We start from the raw sequence: 27,302 nt of genomic DNA on the forward strand, positions 1-27,302 counted from the left end.
AGAGAGTGCTAACCAAACCATGTCCCATGCAGGAAAGACGCCAGCCTAACTACGTCTCACGCAGGAAAGGTGAAGGGCGATGTAAACACCAGGCGCACCCAAGGTTTTAACCGAGGAACTCGAAATCCTAACGCATTTCACGCGAAAAGAGGAAAGGTAGTGTGAACAATCAAGCGTACTTGCTGTTTTTAACAGAGGAAAATAATCCTAACGTCTCTCACGCGAAAGAAGGAGGGGAGGTGTGAACAGACAGGGGCACTTGCTATTTTTAACCGGCTTGAACAATCCTAATGCGTCTCACGTGAAAAAAGGAAGGGTGGTGTGAACAAATAGGTGCACTTACTGTTTTTAACCAGCTTGAACAATCCTAACACGTCTCACGCGAAAGGAGGAAGGGTGGTGTAAACAAACAGGCCCACCTGCTATTTTTAACCGGCTTGAACAATTCTAACGTGTCACACGCAAAAGGAGGAAAGGTGGTGCGAACAAACAAGCGCACATGCTATATTTTAATCGAGTTGAACAATCCTAACACGTCTCACGCGAAAGGAGGAGGGATGGTGTGAACAAACAGGAGCACCTACTGTTTTTAACCAAGAAAAACAATCTTAACGCATCTCACGCGAGAGGAGAGGGTCAAGTCAATGAAGAAGCAAACAACTTCAGAATAGAGTGAGATTATCTCATCCCTAGGAAGGCCTCGAAAAGCGAAGCGATGACATCCACGAAGATAACAGTACAAAGCATAAACACGAGTTTCCACAATTCAAAAGAAACACACAAATCCAAAACCAGGCTCCAATTAGCAAAGTTTAAGAGCAAGTTTGCCAATTTTGAAAATAGACTTAACTTGCATATTGGAGCACATTCCAAATTCCCAAAACAACGAGATAATGGACCAAAGCATGAGTTAACGAAGCGAGTAACGAAATAATTACAACTTCGAAACAACTTTAAACAAAACAAAATTAATAAACTACCCAAGTACGAATTAATAAAATTTGAATTCAACAAATTACGAATCTTAAACACCTATGGTTTAAACAAATTGAATGGATTTAAACAGAGTACAAAACGTTTTCTCTTCTTTTCTTTTTCGACCTATTTTTGCTCAAATTCTATAAATACGAACATATATCTCAATGTTAGAGATTGGAAATTTTTCAAAGAAGTAAAAACATAGTTGAGAGCCCCTTCTTCTTGTGCAAGCTACCTTTAAGATATTTGATCATCCTTACACCATATCTATACACCATAGACAACCTTAGGATAAAGCCTTAGGACCTTGGTTGAGCTTTGTGAGTCACAATTCAAGCTTGAGAGTGTGCTTGGACCAAATTTGGTTCACAAACAAGAGCTTACCTTCTTTAAAAGGTATAAGCTTACCACCTTTCTATTGCTTTCATTTTTGTCTTTCTCTATCTCTTTCTAGTATTTTTGTATTGTTTTGATCCTATTTTAAGTGTTAGAACTTAGGTTTGAATAGCTACCAAAGGATAGAGAGGGTAAACACCCTTTCTTGCACTCTACTTCAGAGCTCACACCTATGTTTTACGCTTTTTTCCTTGCCTTTTAAACTGATTTTCAAAGTTTAAAAAAAACTAAAAAACATGGTTTGAGGTCTCGAAATGGAGGGGTTAGCCACCTCTCCTTGCCCTTGTTCATTAGCTTTGCATTTCCTTGTTCTTTCCTACCTTTTTTATGCTCTTAACATGATTTGTTTTAGCCACTGTTTTAGCATATGAGGCCTTGGGTAATCTTAGAATTACTAACTGGTCACTACGCTAATCCCTTGGGGCGAGGGTTGGGTTTTGACACCCTAGTTCTAGGGCTACTTCCAATCTAGCAATGCACGCCTTATACTCTGCTTGGTTATTGGATACCCTGAATTGGAGTTTGAAAGGTAAAGAGATATGGGAATCATCTAGCACTATGAGCAACACGCCTATCCCATAGCAAAATTGATTTTTTGCTCCATCAAAGTACAACTTCCAAGTGTCTTCTTCCATCTGCATGACCTCCTCATCTAGAAATGAATACTCCACATCTTCTTCTCCTTCTATTGGGTGATCAGCAAAAAATTTTACTTCGGCCCTTCCTTTGATAGACTCGATTGACATACTTGAGGTCGAATTCAAAAAGCAAGAGCAACCAACGAGCTATCCTACGGGTAAGCTTTGGTTTCTCAAAGAGATATTTGATGGGGTCTAATCTTGAAACCAAAATTACCGAGTGAGCTAATTGGTAATGTCTCAACTTCCTAGTGGCCCAAACCAAAGATAAGCAAGCTTTTTCCAAAGAGTATAACGGGTCTCATATTCAAGCATTTTTTCACTTAAGTAGTAGATGGCCTTCTCTATTTTCTCATCTGACTCTTCCACAAGCATACATCTCATGGTTGATTCGATCACTGATAAGTACAGAATTAGCGGTTTTCCTAGCTCACGTGGCAATAACATAGACGGATTCTACAAATACTACTTAACTTGCTCGAAGGCAAACTGACATCGATCATCCCACTGCAACTTCTTTCCTTTCTTCAAAAGACCAACAGGTCAAGGTCAATTTAGAAATAAACCTACTGGCTGACGAGGAACCATAGCTATCATAGACAAAATTAGAAGTTGTTTTGTTGTAAGTCCATCAATGTTTTCATCTTTTCGGAATCTAGTAGTTATCAAACTTTGTTTTGTAATTAAAATTGCAACTCTGTAATTATTACTTACTTATATATATATATATATATATATATAATGAACCTATACCTAATTTTGTGTCACTTTTGAGACCTTGTGTTAATACCTCTTAAGATTTGTCAAAAATGTAACTTTGTTATCTGAGAGAAATGAAAAATTAACTAAAAATAGATTGAAAAATTAACTGAAAATAGATTCTTCCCGATCTGATATACGCACAGACCGCTTAAGCGACCAAACAACCGCTTAAGCATCAGACACAATACGTGACACCACTCGAGTGACCAAAGCACCACTCAAGCGCATAATAACCTCCTCCAAGAAGTTTAGACCTACAAAATACCGTTTGAGTGAAGAAAAGACAGCTCAAGCAAAGATCACAATACTCCCAAAAGTTTTACAGACATACAAAAATACTGGGAGATCTCAGGGACTACTCGAGTGACCAAAGCATCGCTCGAGCGAACAAGAAATGATCAAGCTCAACTAACCAATAACTCTAAACAATCAAGCTCAACTAACAATAAGATAAAAAGGGAATAAATAACAATTAAAGATACGAAACTCTAGATCTAAGAACATGAAAAAGATCGGGTCTAAACTAGAACCGTTATACATTTCTTTGTGTATGTCTTTTGTGGGCTTCCTTGTGCCACTAATTTGTGTAGGTACCCCTTGGTTTCTATGTTGGAGCGCATCTTTGCTGCCTTTATTTGCTTATGTGTACTTGTCGATTCTTCGAAGTGATATATCTCCTTCATTCTTGTTATGTTTATGTTATTTTACCTCGTTATAGAGAATGTGGACTTTAAGATGTGGAAAGAGAATTTGAATTTATTTATTTCTTTATTTATTTGGTTGAGCATTTGATGTACTCCATAAGTTATGCAATGCATTTGATGTACTCCATAAGTTATGCAATGAATTGAATGAGCCAAGGCTGTGCATTGTTGTTATCATATGAACTTAGTTGAATATTTCTGAACTGTTGACTTAACTAGTGTCCTTTTGTGCTCATTTTAAAGTTGGATTGATATTGTGGATATTGTGACTCGCGTGTTTAGATTGATAGGCATTTTGACTTTTTTTGGGGGGTAAATATAGGCATTTTGACTTGATAATCTAGAGAATGATAATAGAGACTTGTAACCCATGTGCAATGTTGAGACATTCTTTTCTATATGGAGGTTATCTTGCATAGATTTACTGCATGGATTTCATTCATAAACGCGCTAAGTTGTTGTTGGTCTCATTGTTTCTTCATATTGGTTGAATGCTAAGAATAATCACTTTCACTAGCACCTGTAAATTTGTTCACTTTATGGATTAGAGAATAGTGTTTACTTTTGGGGAATGAAACTAGGCCATTTTTGCTACTATGAGCCATTACTTTTTCTTTGTGTTCACTCCAATCACTTATTACCTTTTGGAACCAAGTTGAGCCTTCATGCCAAACCCATTTCTTGTTAAGCTTGTACATTTCGAGAAATAGTTGACAATCATCAAGGGAAGTAAGGTGTTAGATTTCAGAAGGAAAGAAGTTGAGAAAGTGTGAACTGCTCAGTTATTTGCTTTTGTATTGTTATTCCAAAAAAAAAAAAAAAAAAAAAAACAAACAAGCAAACAAACAAACAAACCAAAAGATCTTTCTCTTGAAGGTTATCTATGGATGTAAGAGAGTTGAAAGTGGAGATAGGGAAGTGATGAACTGAATGTTTAGATTGTCACTTGTCAAACCCCATTACTATCTTTTATGACCCCAACCGACATTACAACCAAATGAAAGCCCTAACTAACCCCAGAGTGATACTGTTTGATAGTTGAAGAGGTGAATAGAAGTGACAGTCTATTAGTGCTTAGTTTATTTTTCATACTATTTGATATTCATTCCATGAGACTATCTATTTTTGTCATGAGTAGCGTGTGTTGATATTTGCCTTTGGAATTATTTGCTTTTGATACTCATTGATCCACCCCACATGAGTGAGAATAAATATGTGCCAATCTCTGAGAGCTTCTATTGTTGAGTGATCTACCTAGTGAGATTTTAAGTTGAAGCATAGTCCAAATGAAAGTCAATTCTAAATGTTCTTGAAATTTGAGTATTGCGGTTGCACTGTCTACATATTTGTCTTCACCTGATTATGAGTACTTTGGGATTACTGGTTGGCTAGCAGTAATTTTGCATTGGCTTGGTTGAGTATGCTTTCAATAATGCTTCCATTTGTGCTATTGTGTTCATTGCACTTGGCTATTGGAGTACATAAATTCTAAGTTGAGGGGAGCGTTAATGTTTGTGCGTATTATTTTCTGAAAATTCTCGCGAGACTACAACTCGTCCACTATTGGTAACCTAGGGGTTTAAAGCCTTGTTGCATGTGATAAATGTAATCGTGAGTCCTACGAAAATGGTTATAGAGTTCTTAGTTGTAATTAATTGTAGTTTACTTTCTTCTTTTATTTATTTATTTATTTCTTTTATTATTATTATTATTATTATTATTATTATTATTATTATTATTATTATTATTATTATTATTATTATTATTATTTTTGGCTTTGCTCGAGGACTAGCAAAGTGTAAGCTAGAGGTGTCATAAGTTCTTGAATATTTACATTTAGGCCCCCTAATGTGCACTTGTTAATCCTTGAATTCTAATTACTTGATGTATTCTAATGCATTTTTGTTCTCTGTAGATATTTTACTTTATTTATTTATTATTATTATTGTTATTATTATTATTATTATTATTATTATTATTATTATTATTATTATTATTATTATTATTATTATTATTATTTTTTGCTTTGCTTTGCTTTGCTCAAGGACTACAAAAGTGTTGAATTCTAATTGCTTGATGTATTCTAATGCATTTTTGTTCATTGTAGGTATTCAAGCTTGTGATGCTAAATGACTATTATTTTGGAGCTTTTGAGAGCTTGAGGAAACATGCATTGAAGTCCAAATCAAGTTAAGGAAAAGAAGTGCTGAAAACTAAAAAAGAGCAAGTAAGTCTCCATTTTGTGCTCGAGCACAGGGTCTGAGTGCTTGAGAACTTGAGTTGTTGAATGAAAAATATTATACGCATGTGTGCTCGAGCACATACGTGATGTGCTCGAGCACAGTGTATTCTGAATTTTTCCTAATTTTAGGGTTATGTTCAAGACAAAAGGCAGGGTTGGGTTATTTGGAAAGGGCATTTTTGAAACTTGGTTTTGAGAAAAGAACAAGAGGAGAGAAAGGGATTCAAGAGTGAAATCAAGAGTGGAGCAAAGATGGAATCATCACTCAACATGGAGATTTCTTCCGCAACCATGATCGGCTAAACTCTCCATCTTAAGGTTTGATGAAAGCCCAATCAAGTAACTAGGGTTTTATATTCCTTCTTGAGATTGATGTAATATGATGATGATTGTGTAACTTTTTCAGAGTTTTTATGCAATCAAGTTCTTATTTCAACTTTATATGTATTTAATTCCTGTGATATTAAATACAAATTTATACAATGCTGGTTCTTCTGCATATATTGAAATTGTCAGATGAGTCATACCTAAGGAACACAAGGCATGCCTATGACTGTAGTTTAACATAGACGTTTTGTGCCAACCGATGATGATTCATGCCCATAGTTTGAATATATGAATTTTCTTGGCGATGTTACTAGGTCTTGTAGTCACAATACATCATTATCATCATAATATTGATTTCTCTTGAAGTGAATTAATAAGCCATAGTTAGGAGATTGGTGGTGAATTCAATCACCCTAAGATCTTCTCTTTCAACTTTAATCCTAATTTTACATTGCTTTAGATTATTTAAGATCTCAATTAATTTAGTTTCTTTCATCTAAAATCCTTATTGAATTAATTTAGAATTGGTTTCTGAAATTCATAGTAATTTTACAGACCCAATGAATTGATACTCGCATTTAGTCACTATTATATAGATTTGTGCCATTGCGAGATTTACAAATATTAAAATTGTTTTTGCTACATCAAAGTCATATACTATAAAAATAGGTAACATGTACTAGAAAATTCAAAATAGAAAAAGTTTTATCATTTCAAGTGTAAGAAATTACCATGGTAGAGAATTTGATAATAAAGATTTTGAAATTTATTGTGATGATTTGCGAATAGACCATAACTTCTCGGCTTTTATTAGAACAACTCAACAAAACAAAGTGATTGAAAGAAGAAAAAAATAGGACTCCTAAAAAGATGGTTAGAACCATGTCTTTTTACCAAGATATTTTTGAACCAAAGCAGTTAACACTGCTTTTATGTTATTAACCGTGTTATGATTAGAATCATTCTTAAAAAAAATCATATGAGCTTTGGAAAGGTAGAAAACAAAATATTAATTATTTTCATGCCTTTAGATGCAAGTGCATTGTTTAAATAATAACAAAGATAATTTCAGTAAATTTGATATTAGATCGAATGAAGCAATTTTTATTAACTATTAAAATTCTAATAAAAAAATTTTAATAAAAAAAGTTCTAGTTATTGAAGAATCTGTACATATTGTATTTGATAAATCTACTACGAACACTTCCAGGATTGTCGTGAATGGCGACATTATAGATGTTGAACAAAGAAGGGTGAGTATCCACATCAAGGGAAATGAAATGGGTCCATCCAACTCAAACAACGAAGGCACATCAAATGAGGTTACTAAAGGAGCAAATGATCCAAAGGAAAGCACTCTTGATTTACTGAAGGAATGGAGTATGCTAATAGTCATCCCAAAGATCCAATTATTGGAGATGTTACACAAGATATAAAAACTAACTCATTTATTAGAAACATTTGTGATAACTTGACTTTTCTCTCTCAAATTAAATCAAAAAAAATGTCTAGAAGTCGAATTATGAAAGTTAGGTTTTGGCCATGCAAGAGCTAAATCAATTTGAAAGAAATCAAGTTTAGACTTTGGTATCTAGTGTAAGATTTACTGGATTTATAAATTAATAATTAAAATATCATAATAATTTAATTCAACTAAACAATTAAAATATATTTAAACACGTACCGTATAATCTCACAATCAAATAATGGTTTCATAATTGAAAAATCCTAACACCGGCTCTTTCCTTACTTCTCATGTTCTTTACATTACCTTTCAATAGGACTAACAACCCTTTAGTCCACATATATATAGTGCGCAGCAACAACTGTTGCACACCTTGTTGGGCCCATTTTAGGGACTAATTTGACAATCTGAATCGTTTATATTTAAAAGATATCAAATAGAATATACCAGTTGAGAGGGTAATTTATGTGCAAATTGGGCCGAGCTAGGTGATGGGCCGTTATGAGCCACAGTATAAAGGGCCGAAGTGAAATGGCCATGTAAGATACTCCGGTCGTGCGATATTTTGGAGTTAGTCCGGTCCTAAGGACGTGAAGCTAGACCGGTCCAGTAGAAGATCGAAGTTAGATCGGTCAAAAGGTTCCTTGGAATTAGACCGGTCTTGGAGTTACACCGGTCTCAAAATATTAGTTCGGTCTAACCACGCCTTGGGTTATGCATAAGGAGCCGCTGTAAGAGCGATAAAAGGAAGAGTTAGTTCGGCTTACTCTTCGACTGTACATAAACATATTTACTTCGGTCATATTGGAGTTTGGCCATGATAAAACCATCTCACTTGGTTTAAGCAGTGAGGGGGGTGTTAAAGGATAAGCATTATCCTTCAGGAGTATGAATCTTAGGAGGACTCTGCATGGAGGAATAAAAGTCCTACTAGGATTGTGCCACACAAAACCTATAAAAGCTCACAAACATCACCTTTGGAGGGGAAACACACGACTTTGCTCTTTGAATGCACAGAGCTTTTGTCTATTTGTCAAGCTTTCTGACTTAGGCATCGGAGGGGTTTCCGGCACACACTCGCCGGCTAGCTCACGTTTGTGTTTTCAGGTGATAAAGCGTCGACGTACGGAGGAGAGCAGACTTGATCAACAGGATTATATGATAAGGTTTATTTCTTTCCCGTACAATTGGCGCTGTCTGTGGGAATTGCAGACAGAACAGAACCTCTTGACTAAAGCTTCTCCTCTTTACAAACAATGGCGCACATTGAAGAATTGCCACTTTCCGCGATCGACGGGCAAACTCCAGATGGGGGAGCAAGGCGTGAAGGATTACCTTCTATCCCTCCCATGGCAGATTTGGAGCCCCAACGACATAACCCCAGGAGAGATACTAGGGGAAGACGGACTCACAGCCCCCGTCAATCTCACTCGCAAAGTCCTGACAGGCAAAGACGGAGGATTAATCCTCAAGCTCTGGAAGATCGCGTAAAGGAGCAAGACAAATTGATAAGGAAGATGGTGGCGGACATGGAGGCCTTAAAGCGCCAAATGAAGAGAAAATAAGTGGCGACAGGAGAGGGGCACAAAAATAAGACGCCCCCTCGCCACTCAGAAATTCGTAGTAGGAATATCACACCCTCACAAGGAGAGAGTAGAAGCCTCAGGATAGGCGATACTCAATCCTGGTCTTCCAGAACTCGTCACTCCAGGTCTGAGAGGATGAGATCTGAAAGATCATACACTGAAGGAAGCACGTACTGGCCCTCACATACGCACCAAACTAGATCTAGACAAACGGAGTTACCCAGATCATCCGACTTACGAACCGTGCTCGAAGAAAAAGCACGATGCAAGGAGGATGCCAGGGCACGGGATCCACACAGAGTTTCAACCTTATAGCAGTTGGCTCCTCGGATGCATGGAAGCGTCGAGGTTGGAATGCCAATATCGCGCCCTGCCTACGAACCAACGGACAAAGCATTAGCAAGGTTGCAGACTTCGCCGTTTGTTCCGGCAATTGAAAACGCGCCCCTACCATCAGGCTTCCTTCAGCCCAAATTCACTACATATGAAAGGAAGACGGATCCCTACTCACACTTGAGCCACTTTCGCCAGGTCATGGCTGTATACAGGCGCCCTAATGTGCATACTCTTCCCATCTAGCCTTGGCGACCTAGGCTTAACTTGGTTCGAGAAACTTCCAGAAGGCAGCATAGCCTCTTGGGAACAATTGGCAGAGGCCGTCGTAACAAGGTTCCGAACGAACACTAAAACCCCGGTGGAGATTGACCAATTGCTCTCCATCGACATGGGCGATAAAGAAACCCTAAGATCCTACAATAGTCGCTATTAGGAGACATTCAATCAGATTGGGGACTGCCCCACCAATCTCGCCATTGCACAGTATAAAAGAGGCCTTCCAGTCGGGAACAGACTAAGGGACTCAATCACCATGATGCCACCTAGGGGTGTGCGCGGTGCGGGTCGATGCGGTTTGAGAGAAAAATAGAAACTGTATGGCGGGTGGCGGATTGATAAAAGTGTCATTAGAATTTGCCATTTTCCTTATCAAAAATCGACGGTTCGGTTGGCAAATAATGGCAGATTTGCCTTGGCGGTTCGGGCGGATTGGCGGTTTATAAAAAATATAATTCAAATTACAAAACTTAAATCAAAGAGTAAAAAAAAGATGAGAGATATCATGATGTTAAGCATCTTGCGAAACTTTCTTCTGATGCAGCAAGTGTAGCAACAACATGATAATATCAACGACTATGCCATCAGTTCATTACAAGTATCTGTGGAAGCTACAATGATCAAATACAATACATAAAATTAATATCATTCAGGGTTTATAATATATTGAAAATGTTTACTGTTGAAAAGTATTTAGATTGAAAAGTGAGCTGATGCAAGTTTGCAACATGGCCAGAAAAAAAAAAGATTGAAAAGTGAATTGGAATCCAACTTTATTTTGGATTACTGACATCTTGAATTCCCCTCGAGCAGTAATGTAATATTATATTCTAAGGTATAGAACAACAAGCAAACTTAAGTAAAAAAGAATTTTTAGAATCTTATAAAACATGATTTAATAGCGGTGCGGGTCGGTGCGGTTTGGAAGAAAAATAGAAACCGGCGGATTAATAAAAGTGTCACTAGAATTTGCCATTTTTCTTACCAAAAACCGGCGGTTCGATTGCCAAATAATAACGAATTTTCCTTGGCGGTGCGGCTCGGTGCGGTTTCGGCGGTTTCGGCGGTATTATGCACACCCCTAATGCCACCCCTCACCATGGAAGCCTTGATGGAAAGAGTGCATCAGCACATCAGGGTAGAAGAGGATGGCGCACGTGCCAAAGCAAAATCTGGGGCGACCACAGTACTAGAGAAGAAGACCTCAGCGAAGGTCAATGTAGTAGATCGACAGAACAGAAACGGACGTGGCAGGCGAGACAACGGAGAGGACCTAGATAAAAGATGGTTGAGGGTCCGCACAGCCATAACCACGGTATTCAAAAAACTGATCTACCGAATTCTAAGTGAAATAAGAGATGAACCTTTCGTCAGATGGCCAGCCAAACTAGGGGAAGCGTAGAACGACTATGACGAAAGATCACGGTGCACCTTCCATAAAGAAAAGGGACACCACACTGAGAATTGCACGCCATTGAGACAACACCTGGAAGAGTTGGTGGCAGCAGGACACTTGGATAAGTACATTGAAGGAGGGACGCAACCAGCCCCCCAGGATCACAATAACCCCAACGGGATGCCAGTCGACGCCCCACCTCAAGGCGTTATCAATGTGATACATGGGGTCTTTGAGCCTAAGCGTGTATACGAGCTAGAGGATCAATCAAAAAGGCTGAACACTTAAGAGAGGTACTAAGTGCCCAACCTGCCACCAAGAAGGGGAAGACAGAGGCAACAAACGTCATGTCTTTTCCGAATAAAGACTTAGAACGGATATATTGCCCTCACAATGATGCCCTGGTCATCACTCTCCGAGTCAAGGATTTTGACGTCAAGCGGATTCTGATTGACCAGGGTAGTTCATGTGAAATCATGTACTACGAAACATTTAAACAATTGAAGCTACAAGACAAAGACTTGGCACCTGTTGTATCACCCCTAATTAGATTCAACTCTATGCCAGAATGGCCCGTCGGCAAAATAATTCTTCCAGTTAGAGCAGGAAGCGTAACGAAACAAGTGGAGTTCTGGGTATTGAAGGTCCCCTCCACTTACAACATCATCTTGGACAGAACATGGCTGCATGCCATGCGATCGGTGGCGTCATCCTACCACCAAGTAATGCAGTTCCTCAATGGCACCGGTGTAATTGAAGAAGTCTATGGAGATCAGATCATGTCGAAGCAATGCTTCGTCACGATAAATGGCAGCCGCGCTGCCAAAGGATACGTTCATTCGGTGGAAGAACCTGAGAGTAATGAGCTATTCGCAGATGTCGGCAAAGCGACGGATCAGAAAGCAGTGGAGGACTTGGTAGAGGTAAAAATAGATGAAAAGAACCCGGATAAGTTCTTTTTGCTCGGTTCGTCGTTGTCCAGCACTGAGCGATTAGAGGTCTTGGAATTCTTGACCTCTAACATCGAAGTGTTCGCCTGGACACCCTATGACATGCCAGGCATTGATCCAAACTTCATCTGTCACCAACTCAATGTCCACCCATCCGCCAGGCCAGTCATTCAGCGCACTCGCAGATCGGCACTTCACCATGCCGAAATAGTGGCGGAAGAAGTAGCTAACCTGCTGGAAACAGGAGCAATTAGAAAGGTGCACTACCCAAAATGGATCTCCAACACGGTCGTAGTACCAAAGAAGAATGGCAAATGACGCATCTGCGTCGACTATAAAACAGTCAACAAGGCGTGCCCAAAAGACAACTTTCCTCTACCACGGATAGATCAACTGTTGCACACCTTGTTGGGCCCATTTTAGGGACTAATTTGACAATCTGAATCGTTTATATTTAAAAGATATCAAATAGAATATACCAGTAAAATATCACATCAATCGGATATCGTTGGCCCTTTCATCAAATCACATTTGTATTTTTTTTTAAAAGAAAAGATAAATGTAATTTGAAATATAAAAATCAATGCAAATGTAATTTGATAAAAGAGATAACGATATTTGATCGACGTGATTTTTTGTAAATATATTCTGTTTGATATTTTTTAAAATGTGAACGGTTTAGATTATTGAATTAGGCCATAAAATGAGCCCTATAAGGTGTGCAATAGTTGCTGCTGCGCATAAGGTGTACAACAGCGTAGCAACAACCCCAATCACTATATATAAATATATGTAAACCTTAATAGGATAGAAGAGAAGAGTGAGCCTACATAAAAAAAAAAAAATAAAAAAAAAAAAAAAAAAAAAAGAAAAAAGAAAAGAAAAGAAATCATTGGCCCATCCCATTTAAGGAACCCAAATAACTTAAAACACGCATTACATATTTATATCACATGCCCACATATAAAATAATGTGGGGTGTTTGGGAAGTGGCTTTTTTTAAAACTTTTTCGCTTTTTGGCTATTTTAGTAGGCTATTTTAATTTTTGTGTTTGGGAAGTTGTGTTAAATTTTTGGGTTGATTGTTGTATTGAAAAATGGGTTTGAAATGATGTTTAAGGTTGAAATGACAAATTTGCCCCTAACCTTATTTTTCCCAAAATTGATCAATAGGGGTAAAATCGTCATTTAACTGTCTGAAGCCTACACTGTGTTGGTGATAGTGTAGGTGTCTGTGCCGCTGGCCAGCCACTGCTTTTCCATTTTTATTTTTTATTTTTTATTTTTTTAAATCAATGGGTTAGGCAGAACAATTTGGGGCTAAAATGCTTTTTGCAATTAAGGCTAAAATAGCATATCTAAAAGATTCCCAAACACCGCCAATAAATATACTAAGATGGATCAGGGCTCAAAACTTTCTAAATTACAATATTAATTTTGGGTTCATACCAGTCAATTTGTCTGAATCACTTTCAATCTATTTTTCACAAACCAAATAAAATATATTCAACGGCAGCCTAATTAAGAATAATTTTTTACATAATTTTTTTTTTCAAGCCAGCACATTAAAAAAAAAAAAAAAAAAAAACTATAAACTACTCATATGCTCAATATATTTAGCAAACTAAATTTGAAATAAACATTTTATTTAGAGGATCAACTAGTATATATATTTTGTAGCATGTGACATATCTTCTTTAACGGCTCACTCTACTTCTAACATACTTCAAATTTATATATTTAAGACTATCAGAAATTTTTATTGTTCTTCATAGAAAAAATTGAAATAATGTATCATAATATATCTTTATTGGTTTGGAAAACATTTTAATCTTGCTATACACTAGGAATTTTTAAGAGTGAAACTACATTTACATGACACATTAATTGAATACAAATTGAAAATGACACGATGCGATAATATAAAAATAAATAGATTAAGTTAGTTTCGAAATAATTCTTATATGAATTTGAAATAACATTACACGATACTCATGTTTAATTGGGTTACTTAAATTTTGTCAGCTCTCCTAAGAGTCACCTTGCTACTATTCTGTTGTCGCAATAGTATTTGGTAAAGTAATCAGATAAAGTAACCATCTCATTAGAGAAATTATTCAATATTTTTACAATAATATTTTATTTCATTTATAAATTTACATTTAATACATTCTCTTAAAATTATAGCACAAAGTACTGAGTTACTCTTACAATTTAGACTAATAGCTATAATTCCGCAATTGGGTTGATAGTGGTATCTTCAGAAGGAAGTAAAGAAAATGAATATTGACAAAATGGGTGAAAAGGAAGGAGGGAAAAAGCACTGTCGGGCTGAGATCGAAACAAATCAATATCGAAGCACACGCAACAGTGCACTGTATCTGGCTCTAAAATTTACTCTCTCGTGTACGAAACCCTGATAAGAAAAACAAAAGGGGAATTGTATCCCAATGAGATAGAAAAGAAAGAAAAAAAATTATACAAATATGAAGGAATATAATTTAAAGTTGTGTTCGTACAATTTTTGGAGTTGCACCTCTCATATTTTACAAAATAAAAATGTTTTAGAGCTCTAATATAGGAGCTCTAATAGCTCTAATAGGAAGGTGAGTCCCACCCTAATGTGATATTTGTGCCTTTTTTTTTCTTTTTTTTTTACTTTGACACATCATTAAAGCTCAAATTAGAGCTCTATATTTACAGTTCTCTATCATTCCCCTTTACAAATTTTTTCAATCATCTACCCTACAGTGTTATTTTCTCAAAAACAAAAGGAACTCTAGATGCCAAAAACAAATACTTCTTCTGTCTTAAAATATTATTTTTTTATTTTATTTTTTATTATTCCAAAATATTAATTTCTTTTTAAAAATTAAATACGAAAATAATATAAATTTCCTATTTTGTCTTTCTTTTAAATTTATTAATAACATAAAAAGTACAATTATGACATTAATATTCTCCAAAAAATATACTATCAAATGATAAATTTGAAAAATTAATTTTTTTAAAGTGTAATAATTATACTACCAAAAAAAATTAGATTCTCCAAAATGAACAATTATTTTGAGACCGAATGAGTAATTTAAAATTGCTTCTTATTGTACAAATTGCTGCACATTCCTTTTAATTGGCTTGAAGAAATTGTTTACACTTAAAAAATTGCATTTACTTAAAAAGTTTTCAATATGAGATTTTGAAGGAAGCACATGCTAGGCTATACCATCAGGCTAAGACCTTGACTACCAGATCAATCTCTTAAAGTCATATATTTATGTGATTCAATATCTATCAGTGAAACAGAAATTCAATATAAATTATAAAAAGTATCAATATGAGACCAAAAATACTCAAAAACTCAAAAACCCAAACCCTGAAATAATTTACATTTGTGAAATTGAGGGGTAGTTTTGAAAAATAGGTTAAAAGTTGATTTTTTATTTTTTATTTTTTTTTGAAAAAACGTGAAAAAAATAATAAAAAGTAATATAACCTAAAAAAGCCAAAAAAAAATTTTAAAAATGAAAAAAACCAAAAGTTGCCAAAATGGGCCTTAGGCTCTGTTTGGTAGGACTTATTTTCAACTTATTTCAGCTTTTAGCTTAATTTAAACTATTTTGATGTGTTTGATTCAGCTTAACAATACAGCTTATAACTTTTTATAAGTCAAAAATCAACTTATTCTTTGAGTGGAGGAAGAGAAACTTAATTTATAAATAAAAAATCAGTTTATATTCACAGTTATAAGTTATAAGCTGTTAGGCTATAAATTATAATCATTTTTTCACAACTCTACCAAACACCTTAGTCCTGAAGCAAATCTACTTACCCACTCATGCAGAGCCCAGTATTTTTTTTACTCCCTCTTACATCTATACTATAGATATAGTTTAAATTAGTTGTTAAAAATCTAATTATTTTTAAACTGAGTAAGAAGTATATTTAGATTATTAATATATCATCGGTTTTCCACTTAAAATAAACTACAATAAACGTGCCCTAAATCTGATTCTTCTTGGGTCTAAACAGTTGATGACATATATTAGAATAGAGAAAATGGATCAAAGATAAAAGAGAAGATAGGTCAATATACCTTATGTATATATATATATATATATGTATATAAATAAGGTTCATAATTAATATGACATGGTTTTATAGTGGAGATAAAATAAATGTAAGTTCAATGCAAGAATATTGAGACACATGATGTGAGTAGCTCACATTAGTGTACTTACACGCCACTTGAACTGACTGATATGAAGGAAAAGGGTTTCACCCTCACAGGTTAAAAAACTGACTCACATCCGGGTCAAAAATAGCAGCTGTAGCCCTGTGGTCATGTTTTAGCTTCTCCAGTCCACACAACAATAGTGTTTACAGGAAGTCGTCTGCTTCACTCCTGCATGGCATGTACATATGTAAATTTCAATTGTCCAACAAAAACCAAAATTGAAATGTTATCCCACTTGGGCCATTTGAGAACTCACCATTTTAGCCTACATAAAAAGTCAACAAACTTTCAGCTTATACGAAAAAAAATCAAAATTTTATTTTTCTTCATTATAATTTTTACACATCTTTTTATAAATAAAAAAAATAAAAAATCTTTCTCAAATATGTTTATTTTTTTTTTCAAATTTTATCAAATTAACCTATTCATTAGAAAAAAATTGACTATTCTCTTAAATTAATATTTAATTATTAAAAAACACTTGATTAGTATTCTTTGAATTCATGTATAATATAATACTAAAAATTATTATTTTTTAATGTATTCTAACCATACTTGTATAATATTTTTTGAAATTTGTTTATATAAGCATATATGTATTATGTTATATCCGTATCTCATTTCTATATCCATCATTTATGGATATAAATTTAAATTCATTATAGTGTAGGTTATATTGAAAATGAATCGAATCACATATTTTAAATTCATATATTTTGTTTACATATATATATATATATATATGAAAGATTGTTGGTAGGATAGTGACTAAAGAGAGAATAATAGGAAAGATATATAGGGTATATATAGCTTAGCATAAGTTACAATCAAAGGCGTGATAAATGGTGGACCTACACCTAAAGGGCATGCTTTATTCAATCAGGTCTGAATGTTATGCACGAGAGATAATATTCATTGAAATGCAAAGCAAAGCATAATGCAAGATTACAAATATTTTTCTCTTTCGAAAATTGGTGGTGAGGAGAGGATGGTCACCTCAAAAGTGTGTGCTGAGTGCGAAAATATGCTTTTCTTTGTTACTTTTTTTCTTTCAAGTATCTCAAAAATGATGGAGATACGTTATGCTCCTTCATATCCTATCATATCATATTCAAAACCCAAACATAGCCTCATGCATGTAATAATACTCACTGGTAATCAAGAGAACCATCTTTCATGATGACAATATGAATATTACTCTACTAAATGGTGATGAAAAGTCCCTTTCAATTTCAGCCATTAACATTGAATGTGGAAAATATAATCTGATGAATGACAATTCCACTCATGATACTCTCAAATTGACTCTAAGCCAAACAGATATTACAAAACTAATATAAGGGTTTAATCTTTCATGCACGTAAACTAGTCCGGACACCTGATTATTCAAAAAGAAAAAAGAGAGAGAGAGACTTCAATCTTTTAGGGCACAAGTAAAGTAACCCGCCAAAAATGGTGTGGTAGGGTAGGAAACAAATTCATTGAAAAGTGACTTCTGAATGAACTTCAAAATATACTTCAGCTCTAAACTTTTGTGTAAAGATTAGACCTAGTTCTTTTTTCTTTTTCTTTTTTTCTTTTTTTTTTTTCCTTTTTTTTGTTGAAATAGCCAAAAAGAAATTTTATTGATAATGATCAAGCAAAATACATTGACAATCATCAATAAAACGACAACCCGATTCCAACTAGGTTGGCACCGAGAAGCATTACCATGCATTAGCTAGCACCACTCGCAGTTGGTAAGACACCAACCCAAAAAGCACAAGGGAGAGCAACAGATCAACACCTAGAAGAAAGCCTCAGCAGCAAAGAGCTCATTTGACTGGTGTTTCTCTTATTATAATGAGTCTCTTATTTTAATCCAACAAAGTGAGTTAAATTTTCAAATATATCCCATATCATTGCAATCATAAATTTTGTAAAAGTGGACTTTTCTATTACAACAATGCTATAATTATCAATTTTTTTTTCCCCCCTTTCATGCACTAGTGGTGACGTATTAAATATTGACACATAAGTTGATATACGAATTATGATTAAAAAAAGGGGGTCATTTTAGCATTCTTGTCTCTATTAATTAGCATACATCTAAAACAGGAGCTCCAGATGTTCCATGTAATTCACACTACATGTCCACTGATCTGAAAATTTACCTTGACCTGAAATTTGATTATAAAAAAAAAAAACAAAACAAAACAAAAAACAAAAATACAATGAATTGCAATTTCCCCTAAAATATTCTACTGGCCATTAGGGATCATTATTTTATTGAAGCTACTTCCAAGTGCACCCAACCCTACAAAAGCCATTATAAATACTAGCAAGCATGACAAAGCAAGCAAATAAGTAGTACTAGTCTAAGAGCAAATTTGGAACTAAAATGCAGCTGGATTGTTTTGTCTTTTTCCTTGTGTTTTTTTTTTGCCCTTTTCTTTGTCCTCTCTCTGCTTGTTGGTTCGTTACCAACTTGGTGTATGCTAGCTTTTTTGATTGTGGGTGCCAACATAGTTGGGATTAGTTTGAGAGCTATGATGATCCTTACATCACATCTTCTTTATTGATTTCATCTTTGTTTTATATTGAAGTAATCAATAAAGTTTTTTTATGCCTATCCAAAAAAAAACAAAAAGTTCAGAACCAATGAGAACTACACTTTTTTTTGTTTATAATAATCATAATGCAGGACCACGAGGAACCAAGAACACAATGCGTAAATATCAAATTTAAGATAATGGCATACCAAATCTGTATACTTATTACCAAGTTCAAAATGGGTCAGAGTGGCGCTCTCATAACTTGTCTTGAAGTAGTACACTACAGGCAGCTAGTAAAACCCTTAAAAAAATATTAATAATAATATACAAACTAGCTTTCTAGATCTAATAATTTATCAATAAAATAATTGATTGATAATTGAAAAATAAATAAGAGAGAGAATTGACTTAAATATTTTAATAGAGTACTGCATTATTGAGTTTAAAAAGTGAATCTAATTTTTGAACTTAAACAATAATATTAAAAGACAAAAAATAATTAAAAAAAACATTCACGCACGCTAGTGGGCTTCTTCTTAATTTGTCAAAGGGGCTAATATTTGAGCCTTTAGACTGTGGTCTACAATATGAAATCCTGAAATCCCAGTACAAGAGAGATAGTATTTATGTAAATTACAAATACACTTTTTGATATTTGCTTCCGTAGTTTTAGAAATTACATCCCATCTCTTGAAATTTTTGATTTTATAAGAAATGACCCCTTTTATTAATAAATAATTAAATCAAGTAACATTTTTTAAGTGCTAGCAAATGATTGTGCTACGTTATTGGTACCAGCCTAGTTGAGATTGGTAAGGTTAGTTATGATACTATTTGCACTTTTCTTCTTTATTGATGTAAATTTTTCGCATGTATATTGTTTTCTTCATCAATAAAGTTTCTTTTTGCTGATCAAAAAAAAAAAGTAACATTTTTTAATGATACAAGAAATTTATTTCAGTTTATAATTCAGGTATTTTTATCATTGTATAACAAAATATTTAGAAATTTTATTTTTTAGTTAATTATGTTGAATAAAAAATTCTGACAATGAAATATTTGTAATTTTTGAAACTATTGGGTAATCCGTATCTTAAGAAATCTCAAGGCGCCCTAGTACATATGATGTTTTTTGTTTGGAAAAATTATATAAAGAAAAAACAACATTATTAGTATAATTGCTGATATGATTGGATTTTTAATAGATACCAATTTAGTTGGGATATTATTTTTTAACTATAATGCAATTGCATCAAATCTTCATTTTATATTTCTTCTTTATCAATATAATCTCTTTCCTTTGCTTATAAAACAAATAAATAAACAATAAATAGTATAATTGCTGCATGTCATAATAGTGGAAGTTGAAGGAGGATCGACCGCGTGAACCCAAATGCAGTACAGGGAAATCTATTGCTTTCGTGTTGATTTCAGGTGTTTCATACCCAAATTTAGACTATAATTTAGGATTGGGTAAATTACACTTTGTTCCTCTAAAGTTTCACTCATTTTTTATTTTGGCCTTTTAAATTTGATTTTTCTCACTTTATCCTTTCTTGTTTACAATCCTTCTCACTTTGGCCCTTTAAGCTTAATTTTACTCACTTTGGCTCTTCATATTTGCAATCATTCCTACTTTAGCCTTTCATGTTTACAATTTTTCTCACTTTACTCTTAGACTAACTTTTATCCCCAAAACTAACAGAATCTGCCATATCACCAACACATCAGCTCCATGTGTGATGCAAAAAATTCACTGAAGATGCAAAAAAATAAAAAATAAAAAACAAAAAAATAATAAATAAAAATTTAGATTGCGTTTGGTAGAGTTTTCTAAATATGATTTGAAAATAAAATTGTATTTTGAATTTATGAGTTTTGAAATTATGATTTGATTATGAAAAATTTGTTTGGTATATGAGTTTTGAAAAGAATTTTGAATTGAGTAGGGAATTTTTGATGTAACATATGATATTTGATACAAAAATTAACAACTCATAACCAAACACACAACTCAAAATTCTATTCAAAACTCATAAAAAAATATTTAATTCGGAAAATATTTTTTATTGAATATAAAACAAGTAACATGTGTCAATTGCAAAAAATAAAAAATAAAAAAAAAACTAATAATAATACTAAAACACTGTGCCAGTCAACCGGCCGGATGAGCAGTTAATCCAAATTTTTTCGTCTTCAACAGAGTTTTCAAAAGTGAGTGGAATTAATTTTTGAAAACTTTAAACAAACACGATGTGCAAATCAAAACCTGGAACTAACGTTTCAAAGCTCTACCAAACAGAGCCTAGTTTTTCAAATTTATTCATAAATATTATTACATTATAAATGCATCTAGCTTAGAAGCACCTAAAAAAATAAAAACAAATTAATTCAAAAAAGAAAAAAGTTTACTAAAGACGAAAAAAATAAAAATATACTAAGTCAAACATCTGTATTGTCCATTCTAAAATGAAAAGTTTACTATCGTTTTTTTTTCCATCTTTAGTGAACTTTTTTTTTAATTAAATTTGTTTTTATTTTTTTAAGTGCATCTGAGCTTGATGCATCTATAATGCAATAATGTTTATCAATAAATTTGAAAAAAATTCACTGAAGACAAAAAAAATTTCAATGTTTTTGTTTTTAATTTTTATTTTTTTACATCTTTAGTGAATTTTTTACATCACATATAAAGCTGATGTGTTGATGATATGACAGATTTTGTTATTTTTTTTTTATGGAAATTAGTTTAGGAATAAAGTGATAAGGGTTGCAAAACATGAAGGGCTAAAGTGAGAATGATTGCAAACATGAAGAGTTAACGTACAAAAAATCAAACTTAAAGAGTCAAAATAGGAAAGATTGTAAATATAAAAGGTAAAAGTGAAAAAGATTGTAAATATGAATAGCCAAAATAAAAAAATAAAAAAAATTTAAACTTAAAAATTAAAATAGAAAATGAATCAAACTTTAGGAGGATAAAGTGCAATTTACCTTTAGGATTTGTAACTTTTCTGCGGCTACTGTCAGCTTCTTTTAAAAAACACAACTCTTTAATATTTTCATTAATAAATCATCTGTTTAAGACCTAAGTTTTTATGTTGAATATCAAATGATTCTTGTGTAAAATAGCTTTTATTAAGAAAACCCCTAAAAGGAAAGTGAATAGAAGATCAAAATAAGAGAGGATCCCTCCAGTCCAAAATCTAGACAGGAGGAGGCGATGTTCCGACTTATAGGGTTTATCATGGATCCCGTTTTGGTGATTCAAATCATTTATTTTGTCAGGTATTTCGTGTATTTTATACACAAAAAAAATTATGTCGATTTGATGACACTATAACTAGTTCAATTTTCTAGATTTAAAAAAAAAAAAAGGACAAAAAAAATTAAATTATACATTTATTTGATGACAAACATAATAAATTGAACTACTTACAGTTTTCAGATCTATCCAAGCTTTTTGTGAATGAAATATATGAAATACCTGACAAAATGAATGATTTGAATTATCAAAACGGGATCCGTAAATCCTATGGGTCACAACAATACCCTCCAATCCAAAAACTGTAGGGGATCCTCCTCCGAAAATAAGAGGAGCTGTGGTGAATTAGTTTAGTGCATACCAACAACTTGCTGTCATTGATTGCGCATTCCAGGAGGTACAATGTCACCGAGAAGTCCTTCATCAGTGGGAAGCTTAGGATTTTCTCTTGCTTCACCTGGAACTTGATGAGATGATGATTGTGGTAAAATACCGAGAGGAGGAGGTTGTGGAGGAAATTGGAGTCCTCCTAGTCCTGAATAATAAAAATGTGAAGCTGAAGGAGTCAATTGGCTTGCGAAGGCAGCTTCATGATTGACGAGTCCACCACCTCCACCTCCACCTCTGGGGAATCCAACTGTATGGTGACAATGCTGGCCTTCGTATGTAGTGATTACAATAGTTGGATCATCCGAAGAGCGTTCAACCCTTTTCTTCACTGTGCATTTGCTGTTTGTACACCGATAATAGCTCCTGCAAAATGCATTAAGGAATGCGATCAATTAGTATTAGTCTTCTTTTTCTTGTGATTTCAATCTAACTAACCATCATTTATGCCAGAAACATCTTCAGGGGACTGAGAATTCACTTCCACTACATCATACTTGTTTGATGTTTCAGATTCTTGAATCTCCATCACTTCTATCATTTTTTGCCACTCTGCTATATGTATAGAAAGGTAAACAGTGATTTGTATCCTTGAATTTTGCGTTTTAAGAAAAAAGAGTCCAACACCAATAAATGGTATTTGGTGCAACTTGCTTAAGCAAAATATTTCAGAATATCATATAAATACACACTCGTAAACTTTGAGAGGTACCTGTCGGTCAGACTCAAAAATCAGTGTAAAAAATTAAACCATCTGAAATAAGAGCATGCTATGGTAAAATGGGTCAGATATTGAATGCAAGGATATTAATAATTTTAAAATTAAAAAAAAAATCCAAAACAAAATTAATAAGAGATATTAATTTTTGCTATGCTTTAAGAAATTGCAGTACATGAAAGTACAAAAAATTTCATACATATTCAAACTCAACTCGCCTCGTATCTAGTCCTTAATAAAATAACAATAGGGATAGACAGATATCTAAATCCCTTACACAGACATAGAGACATGTGACAGTAATATATTTGACAATATTTTGCTCTAAAACAAACCAATATTATACGGGAAATGATATCAACTTAAAAATGAAAAAATCGATCTTGACAAGTGTAATCCTTAGAGAGAAGTGAACACATACCTAGGAAATGGACTATTTTTAACTGCTTTCTGGCCATATTTCCGCCATCGATAACCATCTTCAAGATGATCAACTTCGCTCCTAGTCATGAATGCAAAACGTGGCTGTTGTATTCTCTTTTGCCCCTTCTTTTTTACTTTGCTCCTATAAATTATTTTAGTCCAAGGTCATCAATGTCAAAGCAAATTTCTGAAAAAGACTGAAAAAACATAGTCAAAGCAAGTCCTAAATTATGAATAGGAGCGCATTTAATCAAAAGAAAAACAAATCTGCATGTATGCAAGCAAGACAATCGAGTGGATTCATGCAAGACAATCTAGTGCCTTAGCAACAAATGAATAAGTGTTTGCAATACTTGTCAGAGTATTCAATTAACATTCATTTTAGGGTTGTGGTGAACAACAACTCGGGAAGAAAAAGAAAAAAGAAAAAAAAAAAACAAAAACAAAAGTCAAAGAAACAAAGAAAGACTTTGAGAATTATAGAAAACAAAACAAAAGGATAACAACAAGAAAGAAATTGCTTAAAAAATGTTGTTAGAATGGAATATTTGTCACTCATATTGCAGGAAAGTAAGGGCACAAGAGGATTAAGCTACATACATAAACTTTAGCCAATACAATTTTTGGTTGAGTTAAATAAAGTTGGAATAAAATGGCCTTTTTTTTTTTTTTTTTGGGTTTGATCATTGAAACTTAGTTGATAGTTGAACCCAGCCTCACCCATGCAAGCACTTTAAGTGTTGCACCCATGCCACTAGCCCACAAGGCCATTGGCATAAAATGGCAATTTGTTAGAATATCTATTTTCATGTTTGATTCCATAGAAAGAAAATGAACTTACATTGAAAATATAATTAGGAAAAATTACATGTAGGTGCGAGTTAGGAAAAAAAATTACTAACATATATAGGGATACAGGGTACAAGTGACACTTGTACTCTCACAACCTTTTATTTACAGATCACCATAGACACACTTGTACCCCGTATATTTGAAATTTTTTCTCCAACTCTCAAGTAATTCCCCCATAGAATTATCATTCAATTTAGAAGAATGAACAATCCATATGAAGGTCAAAAACTGGCCAATTCATTTCTGTCTACAATCATTACAGTAAAACCATACACTACCTAAACCAAAAGATAAGGAAAGCTCAATAAAAAGACATTTTAACTCAGCTATTATATCCCCAAAGAAGTGAAGAATATAAAATTTCCACTCAGGTCTGACAACTAGAGAAAAAGAACCAAAAACATAAATTAAATACTCGAAGAGGGAAATCAATTATTAATCATAACAAACAAACTACCAAAAATCAGACAAAATTTTATACAAGTCCTCCTGTGAGTGAGTGGTGCAAGTGGTGCAGACTTGAAAATAGCTCAAGGCCAATGGGGAGTGATAAAGGATCTGATTAGATGAATCAACACTTCACTGACAAAACCTGCACAGCATTTGGGATAGCTATTTGTTACTCATGACAGGATTTCTTTTCAAATTAATGCCTCCATTTTCCTTTGTAAGTAAACACAATCTCTCTATTAGCTAGAGAGAGAGAGAGAGAGAGAGAGAGAGATGGCATAAAATACTCTAATTGGGAGGAGGACTTGTTCACTACTTAGCCCTTACATGGTTTTTGAAAACATTCAGTTCAAGTACACACCACATCCAGAAACAACTCAAGAAAAAACAAATTAAAAGAGAACTGACAAACATAAAAAAGAACCATTTCAAGTTAAGGAGCATGAAATGATGAAGAAACCTAACAATAAACATACCACCAAACAGCTTTAAGAAAAGTATATATCATTAACTTCAATTTTTAGTAGATTTTTATTACAGACAAAAAATCACGAGGAAGATGGAAATGCACGAAAAGAAATCTAATGCAGATATGCTCAAAAAAGTATTCCATCTAGAATTGAATTTAAGAGAGAAAAAAGTTAGATTTTACATATATTCTAACTTTTTTCCTTTTCTCCTTTTCTCTCACTCATGTAACAAATGCAACAACTATCAGTTTATGCGATTTTCAAAAGTATGTTTAGCATTCAAAAAAAAAAAAAAAAAACAGCACACCATATCCGCCGCAATAACGGCGGGATTCATCCCTCCTCTACCCCCTTATTTTGCTGAATTTGCTCTCTGGGCCCCCACACCTTCTAGAGAGAGAGAGAGAGAAAAAAAATCAGTACGGACACGGAGATGGCATTGTTTAACAATAAATTTAGCTAAAATTTAGGGTGATTTTTTGGATGGAGTAAGAAAGAGCCGGTGAATTAGCCCAAGAAATGCCGGATTTATTACGATACTAGCCGTGGTGACGGAACGGAATGGAGTAGTCTTCACGCAACACCAAACCACAAACGCAACAACGCTAAAGACACACACACTCACGCTGTCTCGGGCGCTGCTTTGTTCCCGTCGGACTCCGTCGACTTCTCCGGCAGATCCTCGGAGGAGCTCGAAGACATCGACCGATTCGACGTCGCCTGAACCACCGTCCCACCGCCACCAGTGGTAGATGTAGAACAAGTACTTTTCGGCTGATCATTTCCGGCCAAATCCTCCTCCATACCGATCCGATCAAAGTGAGAAAAACTACCTGCCTCTGGCCGGAGATTCCAGCCGAATTCGCTGAGTATGCTGCTCTCTCTGTCGCTACCTCCGAACAAGTAAACGCTCTCCGAGTCGCCGCCGAACGACCAGCTCGACTCTGCCGATAAATCTGTAATTCCTGGATCGACTCTGTCGTTCTCATCCATTACCCTCTGGAAGATCTATCTATATATACACACACATATATAGAGATAAATTGGGAGGAATCGGAGAGAGAAAGTAGAGAGATAAAGTTAGGGTTTTGGGATAAGGAAAGGACGCGTACGCGAAGTGTGTTCAGTTTCTCAAACTCTTTTGTTTCTTTCTTTCTTTTATCTCGTCGATACAGAGCACACAGAAAACGCTGATGATGAGTGATGAGAGAATGAAAGCTTTATCTCGTCGATACAGAGCACACAGAAAACACTGATGATGAGTGATGAGTGATGAGTGACGAGTGATGAGAGATTGAGAGAGAGAAAGAAAGAGAAAGATTTGTAATGTAATGTAATTAAAAAAAGAAGAAAAGAAAAAAATAAATAAAAATGGACTCAACTTGGGTGATCGTACAAGTCCACGCGCATGGATTTGAGTGAGTGTGGGCTACTTTCCTGTGGAGGCTACTTCGACCACGTTTCATCTTTCACTTCTAACTTTGCTACTTTCCCTGTGGAGGCTACTTTGACCACGTGTCATCCTTGGTTTACATTTTCACAAATTATTTTTAAATAGATTTTCATTTATTTTATTAGCTTTTTTAATTTTAATCAATTTTTTTTTAACTTTTCAAATATGTCAAAATTAGATATATTTAAAAAAAAATTAACTAAAATATGAAAAAAATATATTATTAAAAATATGAAAAAAAATATTATTAAAAATAACAAAATTGCACTGGACCCATGGCTGATTCAGTCGTGTGGGAGGTGCACATTTTTTCTTTCTCTTTTTCTTTTTTTATATTTTTTTTTGTTCAAACTGAAAAATATTTTCTGCATATATAATGTTTTTTGATCTTAAAAATTAATTTTGGTTGATTTTTATTTTTTATCATACCAAATACTAAAGAATAGAAAAAATATTTTTA

At 34.1% G+C, this 27,302-nt stretch overlaps 1 protein-coding gene across 3 annotated transcripts; it reads right to left on the reverse strand.

Moving 5' to 3' along the window:
• Positions 1-14,169: 14,169 nt before the first annotated feature.
• LOC114258262 (putative WRKY transcription factor 57) lies at positions 14,170-26,820 on the reverse strand. 3 transcript variants are annotated; one of them, XR_003627870.2, is made up of 5 exons: positions 26,015-26,820; positions 23,616-23,759; positions 22,451-22,842; positions 16,295-16,458; positions 14,170-14,472 (listed from the first exon to the last, which is right to left on the reverse strand). XR_003627870.2 is itself a non-coding variant. In XM_028198173.2 (4 exons), exons 1-3 carry the CDS (start codon positions 26,380-26,382, stop codon positions 22,464-22,466), a joined length of 891 nt encoding a protein of 296 aa, XP_028053974.1. In that variant the 5' UTR covers positions 26,383-26,820; the 3' UTR covers positions 16,137-16,458; positions 22,451-22,463. The 3 variants fall into 3 exon arrangements, 1 of the variants encoding a protein (XP_028053974.1); XR_014344238.1 differs by lacking the exon at positions 14,170-14,472 and adding an exon at positions 22,264-22,311 and having other exon boundaries at positions 16,137-16,458; XM_028198173.2 differs by lacking the exon at positions 14,170-14,472 and having other exon boundaries at positions 16,137-16,458.
• Between the last annotated feature and the right edge of the window lie 482 nt (positions 26,821-27,302).

Source organism: Camellia sinensis, chromosome 11 (assembly GCF_055761805.1).
Source record: "Camellia sinensis isolate YWXY chromosome 11, ASM5576180v1, whole genome shotgun sequence".
NCBI classification, from domain to species: Eukaryota; Viridiplantae; Streptophyta; class Magnoliopsida; order Ericales; family Theaceae; genus Camellia; species Camellia sinensis.